We start from the raw sequence: 25,091 nt of genomic DNA, 5'->3' as shown, positions 1-25,091 counted from the left end.
ATAGTTGATGTCTTTTCTTCGGTTTTCGTTTATTACCAGAATGTGATTTTGCTTAATCGAAGTATGACTATTGAATAGCGGTATACTACTGGTGCTTTTATTTTATACTTTCTTTCCACTTTGAAATATGGTCTTGTACACGACATATACACAAATTTCTTTCTTTTTTTAATTTGAAGTAGGCCTATCATAATATTTAACTTTTATACGGATCTTGTTCATGTCGAATCCGGTTCGGTTTAGTAGCTTAATTATAGTCTTACATTTCCGGTTTTAAAATAATAGTTTGTTGTTGTTTTTAATTTGTATGCTATGCTGTTAAGTAATGCTGTGACAGGTATTTGAAATAATTATGTGGACATCGTAAATAACTATAAAGGTGGACTACTATGTGAAGAAAAATAAACTAGCGCAATTCTGTCTTTCGAACAAAGTAGATTGAGTATGTACATTTTGTAAGTTAGTTTTGTCTAGCACCTGTTAGTGTTACGCTGTCAGAAAACTCAGTTATTTATGATTAATATGAGGAAGGCGCTACCTTAATGCCAGCTTTATACTAAGTGTTTAACGTCCAGTGGCAAGTATTTCATGCATGTTCATATATTTTAGTTTTATATATTTAAAAACATAAAAACTTCCCAAATTGCACATGTAATATGTACACAGTAGTTTCTTTAGGTGATAAGAAGGTCGTATTTGCCAATTTGTTATGATAAACCTTAATACTAGTGTTAAATTTTGACTTAATAATTTTAATTGTTAGCACTGAAGGGCTTCAGTCATGTCAGTGAAAAAAATCTGACTCGAATATAAAAACATTTGTATTCCTCAGGGATCTCCATGGATGAAAATTGAACGATGGAGGAACTTTCACCATCATAAACCGTAACTACCCTGTACAGTGTAGCGCGATCGAAAGTATTTCATCCCTCCACATAAGGATAGTGGAACATATCGTGAAGTATATATTTTTTCAATAATTGCCGTTTGTAACCCTTCACAGGCCAAGCCCTCATGCCCCCTCCCTTTACCTTAGTCGAGAATTACCAATAGCTATCACGAAGGTCCCAATGTAGTTTTCTTGCTATTTATAGTAATTGTTATAGGGGTTAAAAATCATGTGGAGCTTATTTTTCACGGATACTGTCAAACTGTCATGAACCCATTACCAGTATGGCTGGTTTGCAGCAACGACAAAACAAGTCGTTACATGTTTTTAGGTTAAAAAGATTTGTTAATCAAACGTTGCCAAATGAAAAGGTTTTTAATGAATTTATCTAGCAAATTGATGCTATGCAACATGCATCTTTCGAGTCTGAAAAGAAACCGGAAACGTGGATGTATCAATTTGATTGTAAACTACGAAATGAATTCGGAATTACAATGTGATATTTCTTTACGAGAAATATTAAAAGCTTTTACCTTTTAACTTTTAAAGTAATTCTATATTATCGTTACAAGGCTTACTATACAGCAGTACTCGAGTTATTTGCGATGAAATAATAATTACTGTTTTACATCTTATCAAAAAGGGGGATGCTGATTTCGTAAGTCAAAATAAATGCACGTGTTCGACTTGTTAAACTTTGTAACCGGATTATTAATTTATTTTTTTAATCTGAATTATCATAAGCATTTGCGGAAACTTTGTTAAATGATTCAACAAATGAATCTTCTATCTCCTGTCTGGTTTGTACAAAATGTACATTGTAGATCTACAAAAATGTACCTATACAATCTCAGGTACAAGTGAAAAGCGTTCTTAATCCGGATATCCCTCAGGCATTAGAACTGTATTTAATTATACTATAAAAAGCCTGAGGGTTATGCAATTACAATGTACATGCATTTGATTATAATTGCTAAAAAAATGGCGTCAGGCTATAAAAATGATCAAAGTTTTTGAACGATGGTGGAAGACAATTGAACGATGGCGTGAGTCATTTGATGATGGCGCAAGACATTTGAACGATGGGGTGGCGCCATCGTTAAACTAAATTTAGTCCTGGTATCTACACTGTATGATGACTTTATTTAGTAGTTTAAGACTTTAAGTGATGAACTAAAACACTGTTACATTAAATTTTGTATTAATCAATATTAAAGATTTCTGCATGTTTTTTTCAGACGAAGATTGTATGCATGTATACAAATGTACGTAGAATGCAGATAAAATGGGTGAATTATCAAAAGACATCTCTGTTATTAGTGTAGTATTGTTTATAGGAGCAGGTGCATTGGTATGTATTTTTATCTACCTCCTATACATTTCAAGGAATATGATTGGTTAAAAGCGTCCTCATGGAGACCGTGTATATTTGATATTAGGTTAGTAGATATATAGGGAGGCAGGGCTTATTTCATAGTAAATTCATACATGGTTAGTAGTGGCATTACATCCCTTTATATTCCATATTAGACAAAAGGGATGCCAGACTTATTTCATACAGGGTAAGTAGTGGTGTTACTTCCCTCTATAAAAAAAAGGGTACTGAGAAAAAATCTACAAGGTTTCAACAGACGAAGAAATTGATGATTAAGATGGAAATAAATTCATAAAACACATTAAAAAAAAGCAAGTGATATTGTTGGCATCTGTTTTGTAGGATCAATGGAAGTAGCTAGTTTCTTAATTAATGCTAAAGTATTGCAGACTTGCTCATTTTGATAGGTCACTAGTCTAAATTTCACATGTTAAGATAGGCGGTAAGATAAATTTGTTACATAGTGTGCTAGTGACCTAATAAGGTATATACATGTATTATCAGATTTTTCTCTTTTCAGGTATTTTTCCTTCTGTTTATACTAGCCAAGAGACAAATTATTAGATTTGCATGGAAGGCAACAAGACCACCACATGTATCCATTGGGCTTGATGCACCAAAGGTATGTTTTCTGTTCTGATATATAAACTCACTCTTTGCAGTGTACTTAAATTAAACAAATCAGGTATGATTCCATGTTGTTCATTCTATAAAATTTATGACATAGATGCTTTTATATTGTGACTTTTTTTTTTAACAAAACGAGATCAACATTGTATTCCACCAAAAAAATAATGTAAAAATTATCCTTGACCCATCAGTGCATACAAAATTTTGAACCAGTTTTTCGATAAGTGAGTTTTTACTGAAGAAACATGTATATTTATATAAATATATAGTTTGAAAAAATATGAGGATGTTCTCAACAATACCTAATAAGATGACATATATATACTGATTACTTTAATGTAATTAAAAAAGCTAAAATCAAAATATAATTCCCGGTTATTTTATTCCTCAAATCTGTTTCGGAACAATCAAGAGATGAATCAACCAATACATCAAAATGTGTATCTATAAACATTTAACTTTTGATGTGTGAAAAAGAAGAATGCGAAGGAAATGAACATTTAAAAAAAAAATATATCTAGATTGATCTCAAATTTAGAAGTGTGATTTTCTAATTTACAATCAAGATCTATGTTATTTTTATCATTCATCATGTTCATTTGTAGGATCTAAAAGAAAAGATTTTAAGCCAGCTGGAAAGGACAGCCCTTATTAGACATGAACCATTATTACTGAACCCCAAGGTTTCAGAAACAGCTAAAACAGGTAAACACTACAATATTGTTTGTTTGTTATTTCGAATCCTCTAACAATGATACATCTACAAAAATATGCACATTAAAAATAGATGATATGTATAATTGATAATGTTTTATCATTGTCTAATTGTAGAGTGGAAATATGTTAAGGGAGTTATTATTTAAGAGAGGTTAATATATACTTTTTAATGTGACTAAAAATGTATACCAAAATTTCTGAGCACATTTTCAATAAATTTACTTGTCTCATAACAATTTTAATTTAAGGCAATTTAACAGATTTCAAAATATAGAAAGAAAGACAACTCTAAGTATATTGTAGAAATGCCTTTTTGTATATTAGTCCCTTTAATGAAAAGAACAGACAGTATTACCAGAGATATATAAACACATCTATTTTGTATATATGTCTTTGATTTAATATAACCTATCCCTCAAAACAAAAAGACAAGAACGGAACATTTACATGTAACTTAAATTTGTGTATTCTTTACTCTTATTTTCCTGATGTTTTATTTACTCTACCTTGAAAAAAATATAAAAGTGACACACTGTATATCATGTGTATTTTATATCCTACAGTTTCTCATGCTCTAGTTGCATGTTAAATTTGATTAAAATCTGTTATTCATTTAGATGTTCAGTTTATAACAACAGTTTGCTTCAGAAAAGGTGGCAGAAAAGTTTTTTTCCCTGGAATACAGTACGCCCAGAGAGTTTGTAATCGCGAACTTTTATCACCGATTTCCGAGTGTGGCGGTGTGACACCGCGAATCACGGATTCTACTCCCAATTTCCTCCAAAGATTCTCTCCCAACACCGCGTGGCTGTTAATTGGTTTATTGCCCATCGGATGAACTGAAAATTAATGACGCGTGACAACATAATCGGATTAGCCAGATTTATTACCTTTGTACATTTAATCGATCTTGATTGCACCTGTGTGCTTTAAAATACGTTATTTAAATGTCCATTCATTGTCAGATAAAAGTGTGACATTTTTATTTAAAATAAGATAATTATTCTTGTATGCATATGCCCATGTCATTGTCATATGAAATAAAACGTAAAAACGTATAAAAATACGAATAAAATACTTATTTAGTATTTTCATTATAGTCCGATCAGTTCATAATTTTCAACAAAGTTTCATCAAAGATGATTTTACCACAATTAGAACCTTTTATGGCCTACTCAGTGAGCAATATCCGGTTCATTAATAGTTCAATATTATATAATTAATATCAACTGGCTTAAAACAAAATGATGTTTTTACGGTAATTTGTCCAATCTAAATCAAACCCTAGAGTTAATTTATCGGACCAACAAGTGAACTCTGTTACTTTCAATTTATTTTGAAATGTAAAATATTATGTTCCACTACCTCGGTAGATTACCGACTTGAAATATTTGAATTTGAAAAAGAAACTGTAAAGTGACAAATAGTTTTGTATGCAATGTGGCAGCCCTATATTCATAATACTGAGATAATTCCCCGCCCAGACACAACACAATAATCACAACCTTATTTAATTATATGAAGAAATAAAATCACGTGTTTTTTATTTGTTATGATCTGTTATTGATCTTTTATTATTTAAAATAAAATTGGATTGGCGCAATCCGTATTTTACTGCTCGTTAAAAGTCCTCGGCGAAATATAAAAAGAAGTATTTCAACAATTTATACTATAGAATATTAAAATGAAATTATATCGTACAAGAAAGAAATATGTAAAAAAAAATGTGGATCGGATTTTTACGATCGACACATTTTCACAGAGGATCTCTACCAACGTCCATCAGGAACTGAACGACATGCATCCTGTTTTCATCTACCATTAATGTATAGTGTTGACTATGGAAGTATAAATAATGTCCAGGTTTATGTCCTCTGTTGACTGAGAAACGTATAAATAAAAGGCTGATGTTCGTTTATTCAGAAAAGGAATAAAATTTAGAATCCGGTTAATCAATTGCAAAATGACCTTCTAGAGCCTCAATATTAACGCACACAAATGTCAATCATTACAAAGCAAGTTTAAACCTTCAATGAATTTTCCCACGGTTATCCAGAAAGGTCACCTGAGTTTACTGTTACATGATACTATTTCCCGCCAAATAAAAATCTCGTGGACAAAATTAATGTCACTATTTTTAGCATTCAATATTGTGAGCGAGGTCAAGTTCAAGTTCAACCACGCACTGTTGATCACTGAGATGCGTGTCGTCTTCCCACGGCAATTAATTGTTTTAAAAATATTTAAGGAATAACAGTACTGTAGTTGAAGAGTTGCCACCGTCAATTGTAGATTTGACGGTCGCAAATGCAGTTTTACTGGCGACGCGTAGCGGAGACAGTAAAACGGAGATTTGCGACCGTCAAATAAAAATTGACGGTGGCAACTCTTCAACTACAGTACTGTTATTCCGATTCTAATGCACTACAAAAAGAAAAAATACGATAAAACTTGAAAAAATGTCTAAATTTGTCAGATAAAAGAAAATCCGCGAATCTTCATGAATGATTTTGGCACAAAGACATCATGGCTAAACATGACGTCATACAAATTAAAACTTACAAGCTGGAGGTTATGACGTTACTTGTACGCTTCAAGTTCGGATAAAATTACATTAAAACGGCGAATTTGAGGTAGGTGTTGTTTTATTTTCGATTATATAGTAGTAATCGAACATTTGTTGATTCATCAATTCAAAATGGCGGGTCCCTCCTTAGTTACGCCTGGTCAACTGTGAATTTGACGGCCACTTTTAGCCAATGAAAAAAATTGTTACATCCAAATTGCATTAGAATTAAAGATCACTGTTCTAAATACAACACAAAAGTTTACATTCATTGTGCGTAAATGAATATTATGCAACGACGAGTTGATGCAGCTATAGATGTATTCCTGTTGTAGCCGAAATGTATTATATATATCCTAAAGTAATGCTAATCGTGAAGAGAAAATGCCGTAGACTTATTAAGCATAACGAATGGTGAATAGTATTTTCTTTTTTACTTGCATTTACAAGTTTTAAGACACGTAATTTTCTTTAAACTCACTGCTCACATTTTATACCTTCAGCGTTAGTTTCCGTTTATTTTCACGCAAGTATGTCTCTTTTCGTAAGTTATATCAATTACAGATAAATAAAAAACGAGGTCATAATCAAGTATAGATATTTTTTTTTATAAAACTTAATACAATTGAAAGCATTAACAACAACGTTTTGGATTTTAAAACTTTTATTTTGTAATCGTAAAATGGAAATGGCGTAGAATTATTAGCATAACATATAGTGAATAATATTTTCTTTTTTACTTGTAGTATAAAAATTTTGAGACGTTTAATTTTTCTTTAAACTGCCCTCATTTATTCAGCGTTAGTCTCCGTTTATTGTTGCACAATTATATCTCTTTTAGTAAATTAAATATTTATTTACTGATTAAAAAAACGGAAGTCAAAATCAAATATATGTAGTTGTTTAAAAACTTGATTAAAATGTACAGTGTAATTGAAAGAATTAACAACAACGTTTTGCTTTTTATTTTAATCTTTCATTTGTTTCAAGCAATCAGATATAACCTGATAATCAATAGACAGGAAATACAATTGTTTAATTACATTAGAAATCTCACATACCTTGACTGTCACGTGCCGGCATAGATCAGACGGATTAGGGCAATTAATTACCTGGTGTCACACCGCGTCACACCAGACTGGGAGAGATGTCGCTAATACAATAGGTACAAAAGGTAGCGGATTTACGCGGAAGTCGGAGGGAATACTCCCAAATTTCTCCGAGAATTTTGGGAGGGATGTCGGAGTTTCCTGGTGTTACACCAGCAAAAATATCGGAGTATGGAGTTTGGGATTACAAACTCCTTGGGCGTACTGTATATATTTTTGTCTAAGAAAATAATGTGCGATATCTGTAATCTATTGGTTGAATTTTATTTATGATTTCAGTCCCGAATCATTATTACTACAGAATGAAAGCAGTTGATGCCTTTTCAAAATTTGGTGAGTACTTTATACATATTAAAAAAAATCAGATGAGCATGAGATAGCAATACTAAATCAGCTGAGTGGTAAAAACACTCCATGCAATCATAATTTATGACATGTTAATTTGAATGCCAATCAAAAAAGATGTTTATTTACTTTGATTGTTCTAGTCTGACAAAAAATTAGATTTTTCACACAATGTATTAAACATTGGTTTAAATTATGATCCCCAACATCAAAACCTGGATCAGCGCCTAATTATAATATATATATATACAATTTGGTGCCGAAATATCTCTTGGTATCATTTTGATGCAGTTCATATATATGCCATACATTTGTTTTTATAAATGTAAAAAGTTCAGTCACAAAATATAATTTTAGAACAAGAATGTGTCCAAAACCTTTAACCTGAAACTCACACTTTCATTTTCTATGTTCAGTGGACTGTGAACTTGGGGTCAAAAGTCTAATTTGGCTTTAAAATTAGAAAGATCATATCATAAGGAACATGTGTACTAAGTTTGAAGTTGATTGGACTTCAGCCTCATCAAAAACTACCTTGATTGAAAAAACTTTAACCTGAAGCAGGACGAATGGATGGACGGACAGAGGTGAAGACCAGAAAACATAATGCCCCCTCTACTTTAGTAGATGGGGCATAAAAAATATAATTTCAGAAAAACTAATTTTGTATTTATTATTTACTGGTTTTTTTTCACAGATGAAGTTCTGAAAGAAGAAGAACCAGATTCTATAGGCAGACATCCATCAAAGAATGTAAGAGGATATCTGTTTGGTCTTTATACTGCATATCTGAGTACGTCATCTGAAGATCTTATACATAAATTCTGTGATTCATATGAACATGCTAGACATGATCCTAACGACTTTGGTGAAGATCAGTATAATAATTACATGGTACTTTTAGAAGAACTTATAACATGTTTAAGAGTGGGCCTGAGAAAAAAGCGTGGTATGCCCTTAGATAAAGCATCTAAGCTTGAAACTGAGGTTATATTTGACTCGGAAAGGAAGGGTATTGTGAAAACTAAGACAAATGTTCATCCTGACAAAGCAGAGACTAAAGGAAAAAGTGGAACAAGACCTGGAGAAATAAGATACAGGTCCAGAACAGATAGTAGTGTCCATTCTAGTTTACTGGACAGTGGTCATTCTAGTCAAAGTAGTGCTAGTATTGAGTTAACTACAAGTACACGAGGTGGTAGCACTGAAAGAGATAATAAAGAATCTCTGAACAAGACTGATACTTCTTGTTGAATATTATACTCATGAGATGACTTTCATAAATAATGTAATACTGTGAAAGTACTTTGATTCATGGGTATTAATTTTCCTGGTTTTGAGCAAAATTAAAATGTTTGTGGGTTTTTAAATTCGTGGATTTTAGTTTCCCAAAAAATGAAATAATTTAAAATTAAAGCCTTTAGAAACAAAGGTTACAAATAGTCTGGATTGAGGAAATTATAAAGTAAACATTGACTGGTGTAAATCATAGAGATAACACTTATTAACCAATGATAAAGTGATCAACAGATTTAAGACCATTACAGGTGTTAATTAGGCCATAAACATGTCACCTACAGAAAACAGTAACATAAGAAAATGCTATAAACCGATTTTGAATTGTCAAATAATTCTTATCAAAATTAAGCCCAGCATGAAATTATAATATCCCATATGTACGAGAACTATGAAGATATAAAATGAATAAGTCTTTATCATACTAGCATATCAATACTGGAAATCTGACTTTCATCGATTAAAAATATTTTTTAAGAGAATTAAAAGATCAAAAGTTGTACAGTTTAGGTTATTAAAGATTAAATGGGTATAATCCTGCATTTGGTTGTAGTTCAGTGACTGCTTATCAAGTATTCTCAGATTTGGAATTAATCAATATATTCATGCTTTCATAAAAGACTTCATATCAGTAGTCAAACCTACCGATTGGGAACCTTTCCATGTCATGATGTATTGATTTGGACAATGGTCGTTTTTATTTTGTTGGACACTTAAATTTGTGGATAAAGTCATCCACGAAAACCACGAAAATTGGTACCCCACGAATAAAAGTACTTTCATAGTAGTCATTAAGACTTTTTGTCAATTAAAGCTTTGATATTGTTCTACTGGTAATTTGTAGTCCATTGTTTGACTGTATGAACTCTATAAACTAAAAAAAAAACAATTGTTATTGCTACATAATTGGTAATCTGTTTTGTTGGAATGCACCACAATATACATTAACTCTAAATTAAGAAATTATTGCAATGTTTTTTATTTTATGAATGTAAATAATGCAACTTGATGATAATCATGATAAGTACAATAAAAAGAACTCTCATTCTGATATCTGACCTCTTCTACTGTTACATCCATCAGTTGTTATCTCTTAACATTTACAAAACAAAAATGTGTCCAGAGTATAGGGATGCTCCATCTGCACTATAGTTTTCTATGTTCAGTGGACCGTGAATATGGAGTAAAAACTCTTATTTATTTGGCATTAAATTAGAAAGATCATATCATTGGAATTGTGTGTACTAGGTTTCAAGTTGATTGGACTTCAATTTCACCAATAACTGACATGACCAAAAATTGTATCCAATAACCTCACCAAAGATTCAAGGCTTCTAATTTTGTGCGCCAGATGCTCTTTTCGCTACAAAAGACTCATCAGTGATATGAGGCTCAAATCAAGTTTTAAAGATTTAAACAGAAATCTTGAAGGAATTTAACCCTTTGATTAAGCATGATAAATGCAACAAAAGCAATTCAAGCATTACTGATATAAAAATAAGGTGATGTGGCATGACACTTTAGATTATTTTTGTATTTAAAGAGTTGTGACGCAGCTGCTATCCTATAGAAGGATGGTTTTTATAGTTCTGTTTCCTCAGTGTTTTATCTGGTTGGCACACTGATATGTTATCATAAACACCCAGTCTTGGGAGAAAATGTAATCATACTGCTAGATGTAATTTGTAAGTTTGTTTTTACTCCAGGTTTATCATCCGGATTTCCAGGGGCGGATCAAGGATTCTTAAAAGTGATTTTTATTCGATAAAAGTGAACATATATTATGTTAACTGCTGAGCACTACGATGCGGAAACAATTTCATACCAAATATTATATTTTTTTTTTTTCAAAAGAGGTGACCACACACCTTGGATTCCCCCTTTGAATCAGCAACTGCTGGACCCAAGTTCAGGTTCTCTTTTGATGTATCAATACAATCATGGAATGATTTCCATAAATTCATTATTTATTTTTTCAAACTGCTGTCCTGATCTTCACCTTTGATATATGACCTGAAAATCAGAGGTGGGTGGTTAATTGATCTGTCAATATATAGAGTTATCAAACATTGATGCCTTTTCCGCATTTTAAAAGTTGCGTTCTGATTACCTTACTTATTTCAGTTTTGGTTTTACTCTGATCTAGATTTTAGTTGAACTTGAACTTATTTTTAGATTGATTTATATTGATATAATTAAAGTTATTAACATTATAAATAATTGATAATAATAGTTTGTTTAGGACCGAAATTAACAGAAAATTGAGATTATTACAATTGTTTTAATGAAATCTTTTTTCTGTGAATCATCATCCAAACTGTGCTGGCAAATTCATTATATGTGACCAGCCACGACATATCCAGGCTTATGGAGGTAAAACGTCATTGTGAGAAAATCGCCGTTAACTATATGTGACTAGCCATTTCCAGGCTTAGTTGGGTACATTGTCTAAATTTGGATTTTTGTATATTTATCTAAAATATTCCGAAACAAAACTCTCTGTCATGTTATTATGACATATTTGTTGTAATAGCAATGAAACGAGTCATTTCGAATACCGGTATGAAAATGAGAGTGTTCTATGACGACTTTTATTTATTGAAGCCACTAATTTATAAAACACAAAATTATTGTATTTATCGGCTTTTAGTGATGTTGAATAGCGTATTTGAATAAAATTTCAAAGACTTAAATTTACTGCAATGCAAACAATTCTTAGCTCTATTTTAGAACATGTAATTTAAACTTGTTGAAATGAAGTTAGTTTGAAATTTGTCAAAGTAAGCTTTAAGAATTCCTTTTTTTTAATTTAGATTTATTATGCATGTCTCTATACATAGTGAGCGACGCGTAACAGTTTATAAGTAGGTATTCTCATATATTAATTTGATACGGTGCATTTATTATGGATATATTTCAGACTTCATTTATGAAAGAAACACTTTAGAGCAGAGCAGTATTTGTTTGTTTGTAGCTCTATTTTAGAACATTTAATTTAAACTTGTTGAAATGAAGTTAGTTTAAAATTTATCAAAGTAAGCTTTAAGAATTCCTTTTTTTAATTTAGATTTATTATGCATGTCTCTATACATAGTAAGCGACGCGTAACAGTTTATAAGTAGGTGTTCTCTTATACGCATTTGATACGGTGCATTTATTATGGATATATTTCAGACTTCATTTATGAAAGGAAATCTATAAAGCAGAAATTTGATTTTTTTTGTATCAATTTAAAATGTAGATTCAAATATTTTTCACTTCACACGATAAAGTAAAACTTCTTCAAAACTTATATATGATAATAGTTCGGCGTCCGCAAAAAAGAAGCCAACGAAAGTGTTTATCTTTTCTTCACACATACTTATTTCATTGAATCTCGATATTTATCATGTTTATAATTTTTCTAACAATGACGTTCTACCTCCATAAGCCTGCAAATGTCATGGCGGGTCACATATGTGCCAAATTTTAAACAAAATCCCACCTTGCGTATCCGTCATGAGTTACTAGCTAGATTATTGTTGATCACATTGAGGATAGGGAAGTTTACAAATGACTCCCAACCCATCTGATATTTTACCTTAGGAAAGGCATAAGGGTTTTCAAAATATTTTCACATTAGGAAAAACGTTTAAAGACCATGTATTGCAAGATATACTGAACCTCTGCTGTCAAAATAGTTTTTCCGCAGCAATAGTAAAAAGTATACAGGGTCATATGAAATTTAAGTAAATAGTTCTTCAGCAAATGCCTTGACCAAGTTATGCACTTGTCCCTTGTTTGCCATTAGTTTATGGTTGTTTTTATGTTTTCAAATGGAAACACATATCATTTACATACATGTCCAGAATAAATTGAATAAAACAAATATGTAAGATATGCAAACATGAGATCCTATAGAAATATCAAGCCCCATTGATTAGATTTCTTATGACACCATCATGAATATTGTTTTTTTCTTCTGTTTTTGAATTCTGACGTGACATCAAACAGACATTTGGTGGGTTTATCTTGTTTACTATATTTGGCAAAACCGTTCTAAAATTATGTTCCTCAATGACATCTTTATTCTTAATACACCTGTCCCAAAGTGCCAAGTGAGCTTTTCTCATCACTTAGCGTCCGGCGTCCGTCGTTGTCCGTAGTCGTTAACTTTTACAAAAATCTTCTCCTCTGAAACTACTGGGCCAAATTTAACCAATCTTGGCTACAATCATCATTGGGGCATCTAGTTCAAAAAATGTGTGGCGTGACCCGGTCAACCAACCAAGATGGCCGCCAGGGCTAAAAATAAAACATAGGGGTAAAATGTAGATTTTGGCTTATATCTCAAAAACCAAAGCATTTAGAGCAAATCTGACATGGGGGTAAATATGTTTATCAGGTCAAGATCTATCTGCCCTGAAATTTTCAGATGAATCGGTCAATCGGTTGTTGGGTTGCTGCCCCTGAAGTGGTAATTTTAAGGAAATTTTGCTGTTTTTGGTTTTTATCTTGAATATTATTATAGATAGAGATAAACTGTAAACATCAATAATGTTCAGCAAAGTAAGATCTACAAATAAGTCACCATGACCAAAATGGTCAGTTGACCCGTTTAGGAGTTATTGCCCTTTATAGTAAATTTTTAACCATTTTTCGTAAATTAAAGTAATCTTTTACAAAAATCTTCTCCTCTGAAACTACTGGGCCAAGTTAATCCAAACTTGGCCACAATCATCTTTGGGGTATCTAGTTTCAAAAATGTGTGGCGTGACCTGGTCAACCAACCAAGATGGCCGCCACGGCTAAAAATTGAACATAGGGGTAAAATGCAGTTTTTGGCTTATAACTCAAAAACCAAAACCTTTTGAGGAAACTTGACAGAGATAAAATTATCAGGTCAAGATCTATCTGCCCTGAAATTTTCAGATGAATCAGTCAATTGGTTGTTGGGTTGCTGCTCCTGAATTGGTAATTTTAAGGAAATTTTGCTGTTTTTGGTTTTTATCTTGAATATTATTATAGATAGAGATAAACTGTAAGCAGCAATAATGTTCAACAAAGTATTATCTACAAATAAGTCAACATGACCGAAATGGTCAGTTGACCCGTTTAGGAGTTATTGCCCTTTATAGTCAATTTTTAACCATTTTTTCGTAAATCTTAGTTATCTTTACAAAAATCTTCTCCTCTGAAACTACTGGGCCAAATTTATCCAAACTTGGCAACAATCATCTTTGGGGTATCTAGTTTAAAAAATGTGTGGCGTGACCAGGTCAACCAACCAAGATGGCCACAAAGGCTAAAAATAGAACATAGGGGTAAAATGCAGTTTTTGGCTTAGAACTCAAAACCAAAGCATTTAGAGCAATCTGACTTGGGGTGAATTTGTTTATCAGATCAATATCTATCTGCCCTGTAATTGGAAGATGAATCTGACAACCTGTTGATGGTTTGCTGCCTGTGAATCGGCAATTTTAAGGAAATTTTGCTGTTTTTGGTATTTATCTTGAATATTATTATAGATAAAGATAAACTGTAAACAGCAATAATGTTCAGCAAAGTAGGATCTATAAATAAGTCAACATGACCGAAATGGTCAATTGACCCCCTAAGGAGTTATTGTCCTTTATAGTCAATTTTTAACAATTTTCATAAAATTTGTAAATTTTTAATTAACATTTCCACTGATATTACTGGGCCAATTTCATTATAGATAGAGATAATTGTAAGCAGCAAGACTGTTTAGTAAAGTAAGATTTAAAAACACATCACCATCAACAAAACACAATTTTGTCATGAATTCATCTGCTTCCTTTGTTTAATATTCACATATACCAAGGTGAGCGACACAGGCTCTTTAGAGCCTCTAGTTTATTATGCGTGAAATTAACACATTATAATTGTCAGTCATTTGCTTATGTTTTACCAATATTTCTCACTAAAGATTTATGTACCAACCCACGATATAGGGATGTTCATGTTTCTAAATTTGTCCTTTCTATTTTTTTTGGTAATCAGATACCATCTCAAAAGGAGACAAGTAATTACCAGAACACATTAAAATGAAGATGGATTTGAAAATATGTCCTTGTTGACAGAATTCATTAGTGGGTCAATATCTATGATGAGTTTATTTACAACCACAGGGTCGATGCACTGCTGGTGGAGATTTATTTCCCCGAGGGTATCACCAGCCCAGTAGTCCGCACTTTTTGTGCTGACATGAATTATCATTGATATGGTTATATTTATAAATTAACTGTAAGAAAATTTTGAATTTTTGAAATACTAAGGCTTTTCTACCTCAGGCATAGATTGCCTTGGCTGGATTTGGCAAAACGTTTAGGAATTTTGGTTTTCAATGCTCTTCAACTTCGTACTTTATTTGACCCTTTTAACTTTTTTGGTTTCGAGCGTCACTGATGAGTCTTTTGTAGACGAAACGCGCGTCTGGCGTATTAAAGAAAATTTAGTTCTGGTATCTATGATGAGTTTACTTATATATTAACTAGTATTGAAGATAACATTGTTAAAAAAAATTGAAGATATTAGACTAAGCATTTTAAATTTTCCATCTTAAATGAACATTATATTCTGAAAATGTTTACCAAAAATAATATGTATACAGTTCATTAATAAAAAAATGTAATGAACTATTAAAAAGCATGAGTGCCAACAAACGTGAATGTCTTTGTTGTGCACCTACGCTAACCTTTAATTGCGTAATAACACACACGGTGATAACATACACCATTGCGAAATAACGCAAACCTTTGCAATAAATATAAGGCAAACCTTTTTATTTCAATATTTATTAAGAAAAGTATTTCATATAATAAGAAAAAAGATATTATTTGAGATGATAGGTAAAGTTCTTCAATGGAAATTTAATTGAAAACGCTATCAACATTTGTAAATATATCAAATTACCTTCAATAGTAACATTTGATATTCTTAACTTTGAGTAAGAAAATATCTGAGAATTTTTTTTATGGCGATGCATTTTGCTGAGAATAAGAGAATTGAGAAAATTCTCAGGCTGCGCAAAACAATCTTACTCAAATAGTTTTATGGCGCCGGTTAACAAAACTTTTAACTTTTTAAATACTGAGGTTTTCTACCTCATGAATAGATAACAAAATCGCTGTTTTTGGTAAAACTTTTTAGAAATTTTGGTCTTTCATACTATTAATTTTCGTACTTTATTTGGCCTTTTTAACATTTTTTTATTGGAGCGTCACTGCCGAGTCTTTTGTAGACAAAACGCGCATCTGGCGTAGGTATACATTTTTTATCCTGGTATTTATGATGAGTTTATTCAAGAACAAGATGTAAATATGTACGAATTTCCCATCTTGACGTTTTAAAAAGCTGAATTGCGAAAATAAGAAATAATGAAAATTAACGACGAAACACGTATGTACTTATATGTACGAAAATAAGACTACGAATTAATTATCCTCATAAAGTATTCGTTTTTATTTATGTGTTCGTTTGGTATATTTCTTGTTGCAATGTTCAGGGATGTATAACTAGTTCGTTTATAATTTAAGATATCTTAATATAAATGTTATACTGTTTCTTTAACACTGGACCACGTTTTATCGATCGATTTGAAAGAATAAAAGGAGAAATTAATAGAATAATCATCCATAACACCCAAAATAGACCAGGATGGCATTATGAGGTCAACAAACTGTCTTCAACATCAGATAAGTTTTTATATAATTTGTCAGCTTCCTACTCACACTTGGTCTAGTTATAGCGTGTAAAACATCAAAACAGTGAACATTAATTTCAAACAAAAACAAAACACTCAAATATTACCAAAGTCAAACATTGACATAGCCGTCCTGTATCAAGCACAATTACGTGTAATGGTTGTAATGACACTTTTAGTACCTAATAATCCTATATTCCTCGCAAGTGATTAAATAGTAAGAAGAAATGTATCATATGTTTACCCTACTATAAAACGTGTTTACTCTTCACGCGTTAATAACTGAATGAATGTGACTAGAAGACGGGAACAAATAAGACAGTTCTTGATAGAGAAATTCTTTAGTTTAGGGAAAGTATATATCAGTAAACAAATCTGGTTAAACCCTACATAACATATTTAGCTTCAGTTTTTAATACTGATAGACAGTTTTAACTTGTCTAATGAGTTTAATAATTGCTTGATGACCTCATGTCGAACACATAGAGAAAAAAAAATATCAGCGAAATACATTATATATGAATGAAAAAGGAGTAGGTCCGGTAAGGACCGATTTTGGCCTCAAATTTAAGGTTTAAACACTTTTGAGTGTCTATTTAGATTAATTCAATTATTTTAAGTAAAATATTTTAACTGACCTAGTCATTAAAAACGCTCCGTTCCAAGCTTAAATATGAAAAATCTATAAAATATGCCCAAAAACGTCACTTTTCAGATGGTTTTGTCAAAAATGAAAGTTGCCACATCCGTGTTCATCCTCAACCTTTATATATGTTATATAGTATCATCAATTACAACTTACATTTCAGTATTATGAATGAACACGAATGTGGCCACTTTCATTTTAGACGGAAACCGTTTGTGCTCCAATTGTGAAGATTTCAGTATTTTAGCATGACTTAATGATGTGAGTACCCAGTATATGTGCATTGTACTGTCAAAAACTGCCCATATTTATGTAGCAGAAGTATTTTTCTTTCCAATAAATAACTAAAAGTTTACATTTTAACAATTTTGTAAAACTGCTCTATTTTGGGGCCAAAAAGGGGTCTTACTGAACCTACTCCTTTGAAGATGACATTGGAAGGACGATATTGATGGTTTGATGGATTCATTAAAATTATAAAGTTTAAAAGATTAATGGAAAGAGAACAGTAAGATTAATTTTGTTTTAAAAATTGAAATTTAACAAATATGGACTAGATCTTTTTATATTAATCATAAATCGTGATACACTAAAATCCATCAGTTTTAAAACAAATTAAAACACCCAACTCATTTCTACTTTGAATTACTTCAACCATGGGTAGGATATGAAGGTTGTCAAACTAACAAACCAGAAAATATGTTACTACTATACAGCAAAAATATGTGATCGTCAATATATGAATATGCTTTGCCGTAGCCTCATCTTAAATCATTAATATATAATTGTGTATGTAAATGAGATACTTCATGTTAAAGGTAGAGTTTAAGAAGAACAAAGCTTGCAGCCTAAATTAATAAATTAAACTAAAATTGGATTTTGCAATCATACAAATATGATTCAGAGGAAATTGGATCAAGTTATATTCACATGACGACATGAGATTCATATGAAACTCACATGAACTTATTGAATATGAGTCTCACGTATAAGCTAGTTTGAGGTGTATTTCACGTGAATTTCACATGAAATTGAAATTGATGTAAGTGAAAGGTGTGTAAGGTATATCAAATGATTAGAAAATCATATTTCCAACGAAATTATAAACAAAAATTCAAGCAAGATTTCTCTTTTATAATGATTCTCAAAAGAAAAGTAATATACATTTGATAAACAAGAGGGTAATACTCTTCAGTAATCTTCAGCGGTTGCTTTGTTAGTCTTTTGTTCAGATAATAATTTAAAGTCAAAACTGACCGCCTTGAAATAGCAAACAATGCTAACAATGGCGTTAAATTCTTATTTGTCATTCCATCCTTCTATCTAGTAATTAGAATAAAAAACTGACTATTTTATTGCTAGAGCCTCAAAGACAATGGTCTCTAATATAGTGTAGAGCAGTACATATAAGTAAAAGATTTTTATAAAATAGTTATCGCGTTGTCAGACAATTTACGCATACCGTATATTAGTTTTATTAAGAAATCTACAACACCATAGTCTTTGAAATGTTATATATGTATCATAATAGACATGCCTTAAAAACTTCTTTGCAAGTGCTTTTATCGTCATCATGAACGCTGATACTAAACAATTTAGAACCAAGCGATATGATAAAACGGCGATGCGATAGACGCTTTATTATTAAAGGGTGTGGAGGTTAAAAGTAGGATATTTTCGCTAATATAAACAAATACGTCTGTTCAGCCATAACTTTTAATAACAACTCAAAGAGCCCACGGCGACGTCACTGAAGTCGCCAACGTCGCCAATGGTAATGTACAAAACTCAGGAACGTCGTAATCCCGCGGTAATCTCGACATACTGGGGGCCGCAAAAAGTGCAAATTATCTTAAATTTCACATTAACTGTCCATATTTGTAAATAAATCAAATTAAAAAAAGTCTCTATCTCCATGAATGAACTAAATTGAATTAACTAAGTTCTTGTTCGCATAAATGAAAAATTTGAATTAACTTTGAAAGTCCTTTTGAAAGTTGTTAATCTTCTTCATCATTTTCGTCTACATTGGTTGTCCACTTTCGTATCCTCTCCCGGGCCTTGATGCTCGCATTTCGTTTCGGTCTAGTACTTCTTTGCGTTGTGTCTTCATGTTGCTCGTCAGTGTGATCGCTTGTAGCATCCGAATGTGTCCCCGATACTTCCAACGGAAAAAGTTTAACGATCGGTCGGGATGTCTCACCATTGCTTGTCTGTATCCTTGCTGCCCGTACATGTCCATCATTGCCTCTGATTAGTTCAATAACTATACCTAGTTTCCAATTTACTCTAGGCGATTCATTATGTATTTGAACTATGTCTCCAATTTGAATAGATTGTTCGTTTTTTCCTAAAGTTTTGTGAAATTCGCGCAATGAAGTTAAGTATTCGGACTTCCATCTGGTCGAGAAGTGTTGTATTAATAAAGTTTGTCTTTGTGCACATTTGTTGAGTTCTTTGTGGTTCATATAGGTTTGATCGTTGAATTCCTCTATACTATGTCTATTTGCGGATATGGCAGTGTTGATATTCTTCTACCATACAAAAGATGAGCTGGGGTTAACGTCTCGCAATCTCTGATATCTGATGAAAAATATGTAAGTGGCCTGTCATTTAAAATTCTTTCTATTTCTGCCACGACAGTCTGTAGAGTTTCCATACTAACTTGAGTTCGTCCAAGTGTCTTTTTCAAGCTTGTCTTTGTTAGCGCAATAAGTCTCTCCCAGAATCCACCATACCACGGTGCGCGTTTTGGTATGAATTTCCATTCTATTCCTCGTGTAGACAACGTTTCTTTTAGTGTTGCCGATTCACATAATCTTTTTAGTTCCTCTGCTCCTGCGATGAAAGTAGTCTTAGGTATTGATTTGCGGCTTACGAAACGCCTAAAAGCTTGAACAAACGAATGTTCGGTTAGGTTCGGTACCACCTCTAGATGAACGGCTCTGGTAGAAGCGCAGGTAAACAGGCATATATATGCTTTTGTTAAAATTCTATTTTCGTCTCTTACAAGTAATGCTCCTGTAAAGTCCACTCCAGTGACTGTAAAGGGGGGTGCTTCCTGTAATCTGATTTTTGGTAAAGGTGGTGGGTCTGGTGCAACGTACGATTTTCCATTCACTTTGCGGCAAATAACGCATTTGCGGAGTAATTTCTTTGCATACTGTCGAAAAGTTGGTATCCAAAACGTTTGTCTAATATAGGTGACTGTAGCATTCATTCCACTATGAAGTAATTTTTCGTGTGCGTCCAATACAATTAGTCTAGTTAACGGATGATTTGCCGGTATAAGGTACGGAAATTTCGCTGATTCTGGTATTGGTGCGTTGTGTATTCTCCCGTTACATCTAATAAGACCGGTTTCGTCTAAGAAAAGTCCCAATTGTCGGACTCTGGGTACTTTATTTGTGTTTCTGTGTTGTGCTCCTCTCAGATATGACATTTCATCTGTATACGTAGACTCTTGACAATCTAGAATCCAAGTATTTACTGCTATTTGAATTTCATTGACCTCCAGTGGTCCGCTATTTCTGGAAATCCTATCTCGTCTACAGTTGCGGATAAAACGGATGACATACGCGGTAATACGTAATAACTTCATGTAAGATCCATAGTTCGAAATATCCAATATGTTTGTTATACTTTCTAGACTCTTTTGGTGCGTCATATTCAAGTTGTCCAATTCCTCTTCATTTTCTCTGTCATCTACCAGTGACGTCAAAACGGTGTTTTTTGCGCTGTTTAGTTCCGGCCATTTTGTACTATCTGTTAACCAATGTGGTCCTTGCCGCCAAAGTGTACTGTGGTCAAATTGTTCAATTGTAAGTCCTCTTGTTAGAAGATCTGCCGGGTTGTTATCAGTAGGGCAATACCGCCATTTGTATGGATGCGTCAATTCTGTTATTTCCTTCACTCGATTAGCTATAAAACGTTTCAAAGTCTTCGTAGATGTTAGCCAATGAAGAACAATGCTGCTATCTGACCAAAATACAATTTTTGGATAATTAAGTGTTGAATGAAGATGTGCAGCTAGTCGTGCGCCGATGATTGCTGCCATAAGTTCAAGTTGTGGGAGGGTTAAGCATTTGACTGGTGCTACTCTGGTTTTCGCCATTACTTAAGTTGTTTCGTTTTCGTTACTCAAATAAGCTGCTGCGCCGTACGCCTTTGGACTTGCGTCTGTAAATACATGAAGTACTAATTCTGTTGATGTTGATGGCTTGCTAAAATATTATCGAGGAATAGTGAATTGTATTGGCTTTTCCAAATCTTTGGTAAAATCTATCCACGTAGTCTTTAAATTATCTGGTATAAGTTCGTCCCAATCTAATCCACATTTCCATAACTCTTGTATCATGATTTTCGCTCTAATTGTAATCGGACTAAGTAAGCCTAGTGGGTCATAAATCTTTGAAGAATATTTCAAAACTTCTCGTTTAGTTACATGTTGAAGTAGTTCCGGTGTAGGAATATCACGCTTAGGCCACACCAATTTAATTTCTTGTTCTACGGATTTTTGGACTTCAAAAATTGGGGCGAGCGAGCGATTTGAAAATTTTAATAAAAAAATATTTAATTTGCAAATTTTTGAGGCGAAGCTTAAAAAGTAAAGGCGAGCGATTATAATTTTTTTTGTTAATATAAAATAGTAGGTTTTGACTATATTAAAACTTGATTTATCACTTGTACCTTGACATTTCTTTAATTTATGAAATGTTTTTCCCTGTTCAACAAGAAATAATTGAATAATTAAATCTGGTCTATGTATGTGTGACTGACAATGAGACAATTTTGCATCCAAGTCATAATTAGGTTCAGAACAACCCTTTTAATGTAATGAATATCCCTTTTATGAGGGGTCATATAAGTTATAATATTTTTTTTTTGTAAAAACACTTCAAGTACAAAAGAGCTAATATTTTCCCAAAGAACTATAATATTTGGTGGACCCATCCCTCTTTTAGAAAAATGGTTTAAAATATGATGTATTTATCCTCTTTTGAGTAAAAAATTCCAAGCTGTCAAAGGTTTTGTATAGTAGCACTATAAAAATCCTTAGTATTTCTATTTTCTTTTCTACATCAGTAAACATGGAAAAATGACCCCTTCATGTCCCTTGTCTGAGGGAGGGTTGTTCCCAACCTGATAATAACAAACATAGGTCAAAGTACGGCTTTTACACAGAGCTTTGATCCAGACCAACCAGCAACCTATAAGGGACCACAACTTAGTATTGTACACAATTCGAACAGGAAAACCAACGATCTAATTTATATTTCCAAACGGGAAAATACCAATGAACCACATCAACAAACGATAACGGCTGAACAACAGGTCCCTGAATAAACCTGGACAGGTGGAAAAACCTGCAGCGAGTATGATCGTCACCATACATTATAATTGCAGTTGAAGGCAAATCCTTCAGAAGTTCTTTGTACTTTTTAACAACGAACATTTTGTCATAGGGAATATAAGTTACGGGGAAAGAAACCAAAGTTTTGTTCTGTACTGGTATTTCCGGTTATATATTTTTATCGGAGTACTCCAAGGTGAAATAAATTGGTTTCATGCTGAAACAAATATTCTCGCAGATATTTACAGTGTTGTGGGGTACTGATTGGTTTAAAATCGTTATATAAAGCCTAGACTGTGATTTTATAAACAAATGTTGAGATCTTTTTATAATATTTACAAAAAAAACGGTGCGGGAAATGGACATGATTTCATTTCCGGATGCGGAAGCGGGAAAATAATAAAAATAAAAAAATTCTGTTTTGAAAAAAGTAGGTGCGGGCGGGTCCGTCGAACAAGGAATCAAATTGGTGTGGCCTTAGGGTAAAAAATCTCGTCGCTACGACTGTTCCACAACATTCCAAGTATTTTGGTATACTTATCCGTATCTAGGACGTTTTCTTCTTTAGCTAATTCTAGCAATTTTAATAGCACTGTTTGAACTCCATGATCTCAAGTTGAATCCAGCTCCAGCCATCAAGCTTCTTGCTTCTTTAAAATACGTAAGTAAATCTTCCTCTTTGTTCATACTAGACAATATATTATCAACGTAAATATCTCTTTCTAGAATTTTAGCTGTTTCACTGTTTCCGAATTGTTTCAAATGTTTCTGTATTGTGGCGTTGAGTATAAAGGGCGAAGACGTCGCTCCAAATAACACTGCTTTGAACCTGTACGTTTTCAGCTGACTTCCTGGATTTGTAGGGTCACTAAGCCATAAAAATTGGGTAAAATCTCTATCTTCTTCGCTCAATCCAACATGTAAGAAAGCTTTCTCAATATCAGTACATGTAGCAAACTGGTTGGCTCTAAACTGTACTAGGAGTTTTGTCAAATCATTTAATTTTGGTGGTGTGTCCATAAGACAATCATTTAGACTTGGATGACTTGGTGATTGACGACAACTGCAGTCGTATACTATTCGTATAGGAGTTGTGCTAGATTCCTTGTGTATAGGGTGGTGTGGAATGTAATGAATTTTCCCGCCTTTTTGTTCATTTTCATCTACTGTCTCAACAAATCCTCTGCGTTCCTGTTCGGCGATTATATCTCCATACTTCTTTAGTAGTTTAGGATCTTGACTAAGTTTCTTAATAAAATTCTCTGTTCTTCTTCTTGTGACTGTATAGTTTGATGGTAGTTCGTCATGTTCCTGTTTCCATGGCAACTTTGCAAAGTATTTATTACCTCTGAGGTCAATCGAAGTGTCTTGATATGTTTCCAAAAAGTCTGTATCGTCTTCGTCTGTTTCCTTTGAGTTAATACCAATCGATTCCAATCTCCAAAATGTTTCTATATCATGCTCTTCCGTTTTATGAGAAATAAGAATATTAAAAATGCTAGTACCCATCAATGAGTTATCCCTCTTGTCGCTTACTGGACCGGAAAGTAAAAAACCTAACTTTGACCTCACGGCGGTTGGACCATTTCCCCGTATGACTTCATGCTCGACTAAGTCCCAGTAGTAGTCAGCTCCGATCAATAACGATATTTCAAAAGATTCTTCCTGTGTTACCGGATGTGCTAACTTAAGTCCCCGTAAATAATTCAGTCCTCTGTTGATGTGGCGAATATTGTTCTGCAACGGTACGGCAATCATTGGTACAATTAGAACGTGTATCGGTATTTTCTGTCCTGCATCTGTTTCTATTTATCTAAATGTCTTATTTTTTTGTTTCTATCTCCAAATGATGATAACTGTAGAATTTCAGTTCCCTCTGACTGTAAATTAAGTTTTCTTGCTAAATCTTCAGTCACAAATGATCTCTGTGCTCCCTCGTCAAAAAGTATATGGGTATCTCTACATGAGTGGTCTGACCATACGGGTGCTACTGCAGTTTTTAAAAGAACATTTGTACGTACCTCGACTGACGATGAGTATAAAATTGACGTGTCCTCTTCCTTCTGATTCGTGTCATTCACCAAATGTCTGATTAGCTTGTTCATTATTACCATGAAAATTCATATGCTGTTGGCTGTAATTTATATTTTGCACGCTTTGTCTACTTCTGTCATTTTCGTAGTTCTTGTTGTTAAATTGGCGTACAGTACACAGACTTGTGTGGTGTCTTTTGTTGCAATTTCGGCATAAATGTTTTGACTTACATTCATGTATACGATGTGTTCCAAGGCAGTTGAAACACAATTTCTCCCGTTTTACAATGTTCATGCGTGCTGCTGGATCAGATACGTTCGCGCAATGCGCTGGTGCGTGTACATCGCGGCAGAATACACACGGTTTAGTGTCTAAATTCTGTCGTATATTTCTTGTATTTAGAGCTTGATTTTGGCGGGGTTTTGT

General features: G+C 32.9%; 3 protein-coding genes across 6 annotated transcripts; 1 reads left to right on the top strand and 2 right to left on the bottom strand.

The window, feature by feature from the left end:
- Positions 1-271: 271 nt before the first annotated feature.
- LOC134715687 (protein C1orf43 homolog) lies at positions 272-9,751 on the top strand. Of its 4 annotated transcripts, none has more exons than XM_063578032.1 (6): positions 272-337; positions 2,128-2,240; positions 2,785-2,886; positions 3,500-3,599; positions 7,566-7,619; positions 8,329-9,751. In XM_063578032.1, the coding sequence occupies exons 2-6, from the start codon at positions 2,175-2,177 to the stop codon at positions 8,883-8,885; spliced, it is 879 nt and encodes a 292-aa protein (XP_063434102.1). In that variant the 5' UTR covers positions 272-337; positions 2,128-2,174; the 3' UTR covers positions 8,886-9,751. The 4 variants fall into 4 exon arrangements, with proteins under 4 accessions (XP_063434102.1, XP_063434103.1, XP_063434101.1 ...); XM_063578033.1 differs by having other exon boundaries at positions 273-442; XM_063578031.1 differs by having other exon boundaries at positions 273-446.
- A 10,018-nt stretch (positions 9,752-19,769) lies between these two features.
- On the bottom strand, positions 19,770-21,392 carry LOC134716717 (uncharacterized). Its single transcript, XM_063579720.1, has one exon. The coding sequence runs from the start codon at positions 21,390-21,392 to the stop codon at positions 19,770-19,772; it is 1,623 nt and encodes a 540-aa protein (XP_063435790.1).
- Positions 21,393-23,195: 1,803 nt separating this feature from the next.
- LOC134716716 (uncharacterized) lies at positions 23,196-24,389 on the bottom strand. The gene has a single exon (XM_063579719.1). It carries the CDS (start codon positions 24,387-24,389, stop codon positions 23,196-23,198), a length of 1,194 nt encoding a protein of 397 aa, XP_063435789.1.
- Positions 24,390-25,091: the final 702 nt, after the last annotated feature.

The sequence above is a fragment of the Mytilus trossulus genome, chromosome 4 (assembly GCF_036588685.1).
Source record: "Mytilus trossulus isolate FHL-02 chromosome 4, PNRI_Mtr1.1.1.hap1, whole genome shotgun sequence".
Lineage (NCBI taxonomy): Eukaryota > Metazoa > Mollusca > Bivalvia > Mytilida > Mytilidae > Mytilus > Mytilus trossulus.
Note: the sequence above shows the minus strand (reverse complement) of the source record. Positions and strands in the feature narration are given on the sequence as shown.